Raw genomic sequence first — 9980 nt, forward strand, 5'->3', positions numbered from 1 at the left:
TTTGCTGCTAATACTTATGTACTTTTACTTAAGTAGGATTTTTCATACAGGACTTTTACTTGTAATGGAGTATTTTTACATTACTGTATTGGTACTTTTACTTCAGTAAAGGATCAGTTCAATCTGATGTTGAAATTATGTATTCACTGTTGCAGTATGAGAAGGAGCTATTAAAGCTCCTTCATCCACTACAAAGATTCCTAACACTGCAGTAGTTTGCACTGCATGGCAGAGGTGTAGGTATTGTTTCGTTTCGAGTGTTATCATCACTGTCCCAACTTCCTAAAACAAACAGATGGCAGCAGTTGCGGTATTGAGTGAAAAGCGAAGGTGTGTCATGTATGAGTTGTCAGAGCGAAAGTTACTTCTGTGATTACACAGTGGATGTATGTAAACTCATTACTCTTGGACAAACTACCTAAAAGAATCTTGTGTTTCTGCTCTAAGAGAACATTTTCAATGAAAGGTGACCTGTCTAGTGTTTAATCTGTGTAGCGTGTAGTCCAAAAATGCCACATCTCTGTTGAAATGTAGAGGGGAACTTTCAACTAAATGATTACAACAATTCTTATCATGGAAAAACATTGTAGAGATTGTATACCTGTATTTTGTTGGTTAATTACTTGTTTTTTGTGCAAAAAAATAAAAAATAATGTTTTAACAAAATGGTATTTCTCTTGTTGATAATGAATAAAACACATGTTAATCTCAGAAGTGTAAAGATGTCACAACACCACCTCCAAAAAACTGTCAGAAACTCAAAACTGAAAGAAACTCGCACAGAAAGAGGAAAAAAGACACCATTTCCACATTTAACTAGTGTGGCTGGGAAAACTACAAATTGTGCCCCCTTGGGGGTGAAACTGAATCTGCAGGAGATGAGTAAGAAAACGTATAGATATTAAGAAACATGATCAAAAATATTTCTATTAAATGGTCATCCCTTTCTGATTGAGCAGATGTTAAGCTTCTGATGGAGATTCTTTTACAGATACAAATGTCAGACTCTGGAATGTAAACACCAGCCCCTACTGTCCATTATTTAGATCATTAGAACCATCTGTAAAAAATAGTCAGGTAATAGTTGTTCTTTATATAATCTTGAAAATCCAATGTTATTTATTTCCATCTCTGACCAATCTGTTCCTTGAATTTATTAGGTAAGGTCACCCAGACTGAATTAAAAATTGGCTCACTTTGTGATTAGTAAAAATGAAATTGGTTACCATTTACTATACAACAAGTACAGTAGAGGCTGGTGACTTGAAACTTGAGAGGGCGGGTATTATACATGGTATGGAAACAGACCGTTTGGAGACAGCAAAGCTTGCTTCAGAAAGTGTGTAAAACACATTTGAATATAAAACGGTCTTTCCAGGCCCTGAAATGAATTAATAATGGGCTTATGACTATGTTTCAAAAGTTTTTCACTCAATTTCAGAGCCCAGTCCTAATAATAATACTACTAATGATACATGAATTCAAGCACAATCCTACACACTGGGACTGAGTGGATAATAAGTAAACCAGGTGTGGACTATCTGACCTCCTCTACCATACAAATAAGGATTACACATTCAGTGTGAGCTGGTCAATGATTATGCGATATGACACAATGCTGTTAATGTTTTTTTTATTCTCATCAAAAAATATTCATCCATTTCCCCATGAACCACTTCAGTAACAGGTAAGGTCAATTTTATTATCTCAATAGGGAAAATTGAGATGTCAAGGTGCAACACATGGACAAACAACAGATTTAAAACAGTAAAGTAAAAAATATATAAATATATACACAGTGTAGTATGGTAATACTAGCTGGTTCAGTTGACTGTCTGTCCCCTGAGAAAAGGAGCACAAACTATCCTATTGCCACTGTTTCACACTATATGAGTTCAGTAGTGCGCTGTATCTTCTGATTAGATTCAATGGAAGATTAGAATATTGTGCATTTTCACACATGAAACAGGACTGATGAATTCTATTCAATCATGGTAGTGGCAGTAGGATTTTAAGCTCCTTTGTCTATGTTCTGGATATGGAGTCAACCATACAAGTAAAAAAAACCCCAAAAAAACCATACCATACCATCAATGTCATGGATGATATTAAGATAAAGATAATCAAGGTAATAACTTCATGGGGAAAAAGTGTAAGCGCCTCCTCATCCTTTTCATCAAACAATATTCAAAGAAATGATTAGATCATTTTCATAGCAAGTGCATCCTGCATTTAAAGTCACAATGAAACCACATTTTGAGAGCATCTTGATTCCTTAATGTGATGCATTTCCTATTGATCTGTAATGGGTTTCATTGGCTGAAATTTTTATGTACACCAATCATGAAAGTCAAAGTAATGAGATTTAAATATGAAAATACAATAAAATATTTTTTTGTCATGACAGAATGGCCTAAATAGGGGAGAAAGTCATTTTTAATTTCAGCGTGACTTTAAAGCACAATTAGGGCTGGGCGATATGGTTGAAATCAGTATCATGATAATCATAAGGATTTTTCTCAATATCAATATATATCACGATATGGTTCATGTATGCAAAATCAAGTTAAATAATCAAATTAACGTTGATCTAATTGAACCGAATGGTAATGTTAGGTGTGGTGTCAAACAAAACTTAAATTTTCAAATAATGTGTGTCACGATATTAAAATATCTTCATATCATCACACTATGATTCCACTGAAAGAAGGTAAGAGATAATATTGTATTATCGCCCAGCCCTAAGCACAATCATTACAATTCAATTACATGAACAGCAGTGTCTCTAGTTTTAATTCTAACCTTCAAACCTTCATTAGATAGCAGGGTGAAAAAGAGGGCAAGAGGGGGGTTGGTACATAAGAGGGGCCCCTTCAGACAGGTGAGGTGACACTAAAGTAAACTGGGGCCCTTGCATTTCAGGCAGCTCCCCTGTAAAAAAGCTATGCAATAGCTGCTATGTTTAGATATAACCATGTTTTTTCCTGACAGAAATTATTCAGTTTTGTCCAAATTAAGGTCGACCAATGTGTAGTTTCTAAAAGTTACATTTTCACTTGAATAAATAACCCACATGCTTTGCAGAAGTGCTGTACATCACAAGATAGACACACATGATAAAAGTCTCTGATGGATGAAAGGTGCAGGAGGCCCCCATTAAAATAATAAAGCAGATTATTTAACATCACCTGCTGGTTGAAGAATAAACCTGCAGACAGTCTGGAGGTTATTGCTCTAGTCTTATTGCATTAAGCATGTACATTTGTTACAAATGCATTGCTGCTTTGCCAGCTCCATCTGTCATCATGATTTCAAAGTAAAGAAAAAAAGGCAATAATCTGATAAAAAAAAAAAAAAGTAGAAAATGTTAGAAAATTATATTTACAAAGTGCAATTTACATTTTGCAGTGTTTTACCAAAAACTTTAGCAACTAACAATTTTACTTGTCTTGACATTAAATAAGATGAATTATTACAAATGTTAGTGCAACACAAATTCATATTATATATGAATATATAGAATATTTATTACAAATTAGGGGGTAGCTCAGGAAGAATGGTGCTGTGTTCACGCTTTTGCTGATGTTAAGTAATTAAGTGATCAAAACTGAGCCTGATGCCAACAAAAAAACAATTTATTCTCAATAAAAAATTTTCATATTCAATACATGAGATTTTACGTGAACTAAGCACCAGTGAGCCCACAATGAGTAAAGCTGAGGAGTCAAAATTCATTTATTGGCAAAGGTTGCACTGCTGAGTCTTCCTGATGCCCCACTTCCTCCACTGGCAACTATGTAGAAAAAAACAAGACAAAATATATATATATATATATACTGTATATATGTATATGACATTGAAGTTATTAACAAAATATTAAAACATCTTCAGACCGGTATCTTTGCTTCCCCTATTTTAAAAAAATATTAGAAAAATTATTTGTACAAAGACTTTTGATTATTGATAAACATAACTTATTAACTGACCACCAGTATGGATTTCGAGCTAAGCGGTTTACCTCACTAGCAGTAGTGGAATTAGTAGAGAATATCTCAACTGCAATAGACAAAAAAGAATATACAGTGAGAGTATTTATAGATCTCAAAAAAGCGTTTGATACCATTGATCATGGTTTACTTATGAAGAAGCTAGACAGATATGGTATTAGAGGAGTAACATACTCCTGGTTGAGAAGCTACCTTGAGAACAGATACCAGTATGTTCAAGTAAATAATTTTGATTCAGAACTTAGGAAGGTCACCTGTGGGGTTCTGCAAGGCTCGGTGCTGGGTCCAAAGCTCTATATAAATGATATTTGTAAGGTGTCAAAATTGTTACATTTTGTTATATTTGCTAATGACACAAATTTATTTTGCTCAGGGAAAAACTTGAAGCAACTTCTGGATACAGTTGAAGGGGAATTGGATACCCTAAAGAAGTAGTTCGATACTAATAAACTGTCATTAAATAAACCATAAACTCTGTTGGAAACCTCACATAAATCATATCAAATCAAAACTGTCTAAATCCATTGCAATACTGCACAAAACTAAGGACATCTTGAATTATAACTCACTATTTATTCTATACTGCTCACTCATAGTTCCATACATTACATACTGTGTGTAAGTATGGGGAAACACTTACAAAACTAGCACAAATTCCATCTTTATACTGCAAAAAAGAGCCATAAGAATTGTCAATAAGGCTGATTATAATTACCCAACCAACTCATTATTTACGAATTCATATGCCTTAAAATTTATGGACCTAGTAGACTTTAAAACTCTACAAATAATGTTTAGAGCAAAAGACAGAACACTTCCTGACTGTATCCACAGGTGGTTGTTTTTTTTTTGAGGGAGAGAAGGTATCCATTCAGGGGAAATTATACGTATGGAAAAAAAAAAAAAGAGGGTAAGGACAAATGTGAAAAATAGATGTGTGACAGTTAAAGGGATCAAATTATGAAATGGTTGTAATAATGAACTAAAAGAATGTAAGTTTAAGAAAATGTTCAAAAACATTACATTTGAAAGATGAATGACAATTATGAACTGTCTTTGTTTTGTTTATCTGTTTCTGTTTTATGATGTTGTGTTTCTTTATTAATTTTTTTATTTTTTTTTTTTTTTTTTTTTGTTTCACAGCTATTTTGGGTAGAGCAAGGATAATGCTTTTTTAAGTATTAAGGGTAGGCACAATAATCTTAGGCTTCAGCCTACACCGGTCAGACAATATAATGTTTGATTTTGTTTTATTTGTGATATAATGATTTAGTATTGTTTAAACCACTTTCATAACTGTATTTGTTGTTATTGTGTATAACTGACCGAACTAAACTAATCTTTACGCAGGCAGCATCTCATATAATGCAACCTGATGCTAATGTTACCGTGAAGAAAAATATTGGAACATTAATTTTTATATTGAAGGTAAAAGCTTTTTCACAGCATTTAGAGGAAATATATTAATCAGTCATACCTTCTCAGTTGTCACTCGTCTGCCTGAAGACCAGTCAACAACACCTGGTATTACCATGAACAGTTAGTGAGCTGTATATGTTTATTAGAAAATAGGTGAAAAATGGAAGCAGAATTAAGTAGAACCTTCATTTTATTAAATGTTATGTATTAGACAGATATTAGACAAATTAAGTTGTGATGCAAAGCAGGCACTAACCTTTGATAAAAAGCCCAAAAATGATGACTAGTGATATTAACACTGGCAGTATTAAAGAGTAATGATGTCTTGATGCAGCATTTCCACACACAACATCTTTATGTGGGCTTCCCTCTTCAGTCTTTACTTCTGGACAACTGTGGGATAAGCAAAGTGACAGATTGTTTTAGTACTTTGTTTTGCATTTGAAACAGCGACTCTATATAAAAGTCTTAATAGGGGGGAGAGTCTTGGGATTGTGAGAGTGTTGACGCTCCAATGGGTGAGGAGTTTTTGTTCCAGAACAGAGTACAGATCTTAAAGTGAGTTTTGAAAGCTAGAAATCTCAGCAGCTGTCCAAGTAATGATGAAGTCAATGGTATTGATCAACAACCCTATCAACCCCCACAGATATATTATGGTCATTTTGTGCTATGGCAAAGTAAAAATATTACTTCATGTACTTCTTCAGTAATTAAATGACTTACATTTTCCAGGCAGTGCAGTTCACTCCATACAGTGAATAAAAACCCGGGTGACAGTCTTCACACTCTGTATCAGTTGTCTTGGTTCCTAAGAGAAAGAAATGACAAACAACTGAAGTTTATCATGCAAGGACCCAAACATCCAGAACCATTTCCAAGTAGCATTAAAAGCATTCATCAGACTGGTAAATCAGTATGTTGATCACTAATGTCTTAACTGTCACAATGGTCTAATGTTGGCTTTTCTTACCAAGTGCTTTAATCCTCTGACCAGATACACAGTGGGAATGTTTCTCTGCAAAACTGCACCCTGAATCATCTGAGTAGCTTTTGCAGAAATATCCGTCTGAAATGCCACACACTGTGTTGGTTGTTCGTGTGCACTCCTTTTGGGTAAACAGACCTTGAATTGAAAAACAGAAACAAAAACAGTTTGTTTAAAAGACCATCCTATTTTAAGTTGGATACAGATAGCTCCAAAACGGATAGTGTCATATATCTATGGTAATTTAAACTCCCAGAAATACATGCCTACATCAGGAATGAAAGCATGGGATAGGGATATATCTGAATTGGGACAAGACTTAGACTGGGATGCAATTTGGGATAATGTTACTGGTGCTTCGAACAACCCAAATCATCAGTATATACATTTGAAATTTTGTCATAGAGCATATCTAACGGCAAGAATTAGACATGGAATGGGATTGGTACCTGACCCATATTGCTCATTTTGCTCCCAGGGAACCGTTGGCTCTTTTATACATGTTGTATGGGAGTGTCCAGGGGTTTTTGATTTTTTGGGGAAGGTTATTAGTACCCTTGCAGAACTAACAGGGGTACAATTGCCAATGGACCCTTCTATACATCTGCTAAATGATGATTCCCACCTTTCCCTTACGGAAAAAACACAAAGTCTGGCTGGCAGGCCTGACTGCAGCTAAGAAGATTGTAGTTCAGCGTTGGAAACCTCCTCATGATATTTCAAGTACTCACTGGCTTCAGAGCTTTTTGGACATTTCTTACCTGGAACTGTCATCAGCAAGAGTCAATGATGCACGACCAAACACAATTTTAATGTGGACAAATTCGATATGTAACTTAAAAGATCTTCTGGCTAAATAAGGATGCTATGTCTGTGTGGGCATTGTTATCCTGTTGGTTGGTGGGGTGGAGAGAGGGGTGGGGGAGATAGGGATGGGGGTAGAGGGATAGTTGGGTTAAACAATCAAAATTTATTCGGTAATCTGTTGTATTGTCTGTAACTTGACGGTGTTACAATAAAAACTAAATGATAAAAAAAAAAAAGTTTGGATTTCAAGCCTTGACAGGATGGAAAGGATGCTTTGTTCTGGAGAGAATGTCACATTAACTGAGCTGATCAAAATGCAACTGAACATGGATGTTGCTAATGCTGAGTAAATTGATTCATCAATGTCATAAACTAGTCATGTTATCAAGATACCTGCATTACAGGAACTGCAGGTGAAGCAGGTTGGCAGGCCGTTGGGCTTGTTCATGTAGGAGCCCGTTCCACAAGGAGCACACCCTGTGCTCGATTCCAGTGTACAGTCTTTTCGGACAACCGTACCTGTTAAAGACAGAATCACATTATCATCCAGATTATGTAGTACTTTAGCAATTCCACTCTTTCCCTTTTACAATGCTGTTAGCTATGCTGCCTTCCAGAGCTCTATGCTGCCTTCCAGAGCTCCTCATAAGCTCCTAATTCTGAGTTTAGAAAACTTGTCAAGCATTCAAGTGCTTTTGGTTGGATATAATAACAAAGTGGTCCCTTTTTTTGGTCTCTGCAGCAGAATAGAAAATGTGCATCAGCTATGTAACTGATGTTTTTTATACTGGAGGAAGAAGCACGGAGATTCCAAAGTCATTGCAACCAGGATCAGCTCTTGATATTCCGGTGTTAATGGCAAAAGCTGTGACATATGGCCTTCTGTTGCAGATAACCTCTGTGAAAAACATCCAAGGTTTATTTAAGCAAAGTACACACAAATCAGAAATATTAACATCAAGAGCTAAAATGTACATTGTTGTGATGAGCAGCTTTTGTGAAAAACAACTCTGTTTCAGGCCTGGACCAGGTCAGTCACTACGGTAACGGCTATGCTCACGCCACGGCAAAATTGCATGAGGAGAGCACATGCATGAAGGTTAATGCCCACTTTGCAACCAATCACAATGCATTATGGACAAGATGCATTACTTGGGTGCATCCCAAAGCTCCAAAAACCATTCCTCCTTCCCTCCACTACCTGCTCCTTTCCACCATGACCCGGAAATTGATGTTGGTGCCACCATGTTGCTTGCTTTTCTAATAGTGGAGATAAGGGAAGCTGCTCCTGAAGTCTCCTTTGGTGAAAGTGTATCCTTCCCAGAAAGTATTTTCAAATTTAGGGGGAGTGACCACACCCAGAATATGACATCACTGACAAAAAAAGGTAAACATAACAATATAAGGGATTATGATATGTAGGAGAGACCTATAACAATATCAAACAAACACATTGCAAGAGTTTGTTGGAACTGGGCCACTAAGAAAATGTATTCACCAATATAGACTGAGGAAAAAAGTTCATCTATGAATGTGTATTAAGACTACATAGACCGACTGTACAGCCCATCTTAATCATAAAATGAACACCAGCAGGATGGCACAACAGGTGAAATATGACTATGACATTCATATGTCATTGCACTGGGTGTGGATATAAGCTTAGGAGAGGAGTGGTAGTGAGGGACGGGAGTGAAGGGGTAGTGGAGTGAGTGCTGACTTGCTTCCTCGGCCCTCAAAAAGGGTTGATCTCACTTTTGTTATCACAGTCATTGAATGGCACTTTGGATGGTAGCGGGGAGGAAATACCACGGGAAAATCGACATATTAAATTAAAATGAGTATTGAGACGGGGTGTATTTCACTTTTACCATCAGGTATTGGCACTGCTTCCATGCTCTCCTCCAATTGTTAATTTATGAGAAACTTCAGCGAAAACAGTACAGGATGAAATATACTGGTATATGATTGTGATTTTTTGGTCATATGCTATCCGGAATTGGATGCCCTGATGTTAATTATGTTCATGTACACTCAACTCGCGAGTTCTACATTTCCGACAAAACTTGAATGTTGCATATTCTTGAAATAACCGTTTTCAGTAAGGTAGTCCGTTTGGTAACGTTTACGAAGCACGTTAGCGTTACCAAACGGACTACCTCCCATAAACGCTAACATTCAGCCTTTACATGTATTTTTTGTGGGAAATTCCCCTTCAAGTTGAGCTAGTAACGTTAACTAAAGTAGAGGGGAACTATCATGAACATGGCCGCTGTGTTATGTTTCACAGCGCGTCTCTCTCGACCACAATGGCTATATCAGTTAGCTAACTGCGTAGCTTCGTTTGTTGCTACCTTCTTGGCACATCGGACAGCACTGTCCATCAGCTGTTGTGTATTCCTCAGGTCGACAGCACAGACCCGGAACTGCGAAGACTGCGGCAGATCCTACCAGAACAAGGAGTAATTTTTACAGTTAGTTCAGTGTAAAACTAGCCTGCTGCTCAAGTTGTGTTGTTGATGTTAGCCGCCCAAAGATATTTTAAATTGTCTACCTAAGACACTTGACTGTAACTACGTTGTAACTAACTTACCGAAGACGACAAGTACGTGATACAACATACCACATTACTGATTCAAAACAATTTGTTAAACAAATTGTTGACAATGTTTTAAGAAACTTGAAATGCTAGCTAACTGTACATTAGCCATATTTAAATCTTCATCATCTTCAGTGGTTAGCAACGTCATCGTCGTCTTCTT

At 36.4% G+C, this 9980-nt stretch overlaps 1 protein-coding gene across 4 annotated transcripts; it reads right to left on the minus strand.

The window, feature by feature from the left end:
• Window positions 1-1622: 1622 nt before the first annotated feature.
• On the minus strand, window positions 1623-9950 carry LOC139658125 (tumor necrosis factor receptor superfamily member 14-like). 4 transcript variants are annotated; one of them, XM_071536170.1, is made up of 9 exons: window positions 9812-9950; window positions 9573-9665; window positions 7612-7737; window positions 6397-6549; window positions 6150-6234; window positions 5683-5819; window positions 5485-5528; window positions 4262-4300; window positions 1623-3793 (listed from the first exon to the last, which is right to left on the minus strand). In XM_071536170.1, the coding sequence occupies exons 1-9, from the start codon at window positions 9837-9839 to the stop codon at window positions 3725-3727; spliced, it is 774 nt and encodes a 257-aa protein (XP_071392271.1). In that variant the 5' UTR covers window positions 9840-9950; the 3' UTR covers window positions 1623-3724. The 4 variants fall into 4 exon arrangements, 2 of the variants coding, with proteins under 2 accessions (XP_071392271.1, XP_071392280.1); XM_071536179.1 differs by lacking the exon at window positions 4262-4300; XR_011696192.1 differs by lacking the exon at window positions 4262-4300 and having other exon boundaries at window positions 3755-3793; window positions 5485-5555.
• Window positions 9951-9980: the final 30 nt, after the last annotated feature.

Source organism: Centroberyx affinis, unplaced genomic scaffold (genome assembly GCF_046629955.1).
Source record: "Centroberyx affinis isolate AG114_WGS23_722 - 3 ecotype Tasmania unplaced genomic scaffold, CSIRO-AGI_Caff_v1 ptg000185l_1, whole genome shotgun sequence".
NCBI lineage: Eukaryota > Metazoa > Chordata > Actinopteri > Beryciformes > Berycidae > Centroberyx > Centroberyx affinis.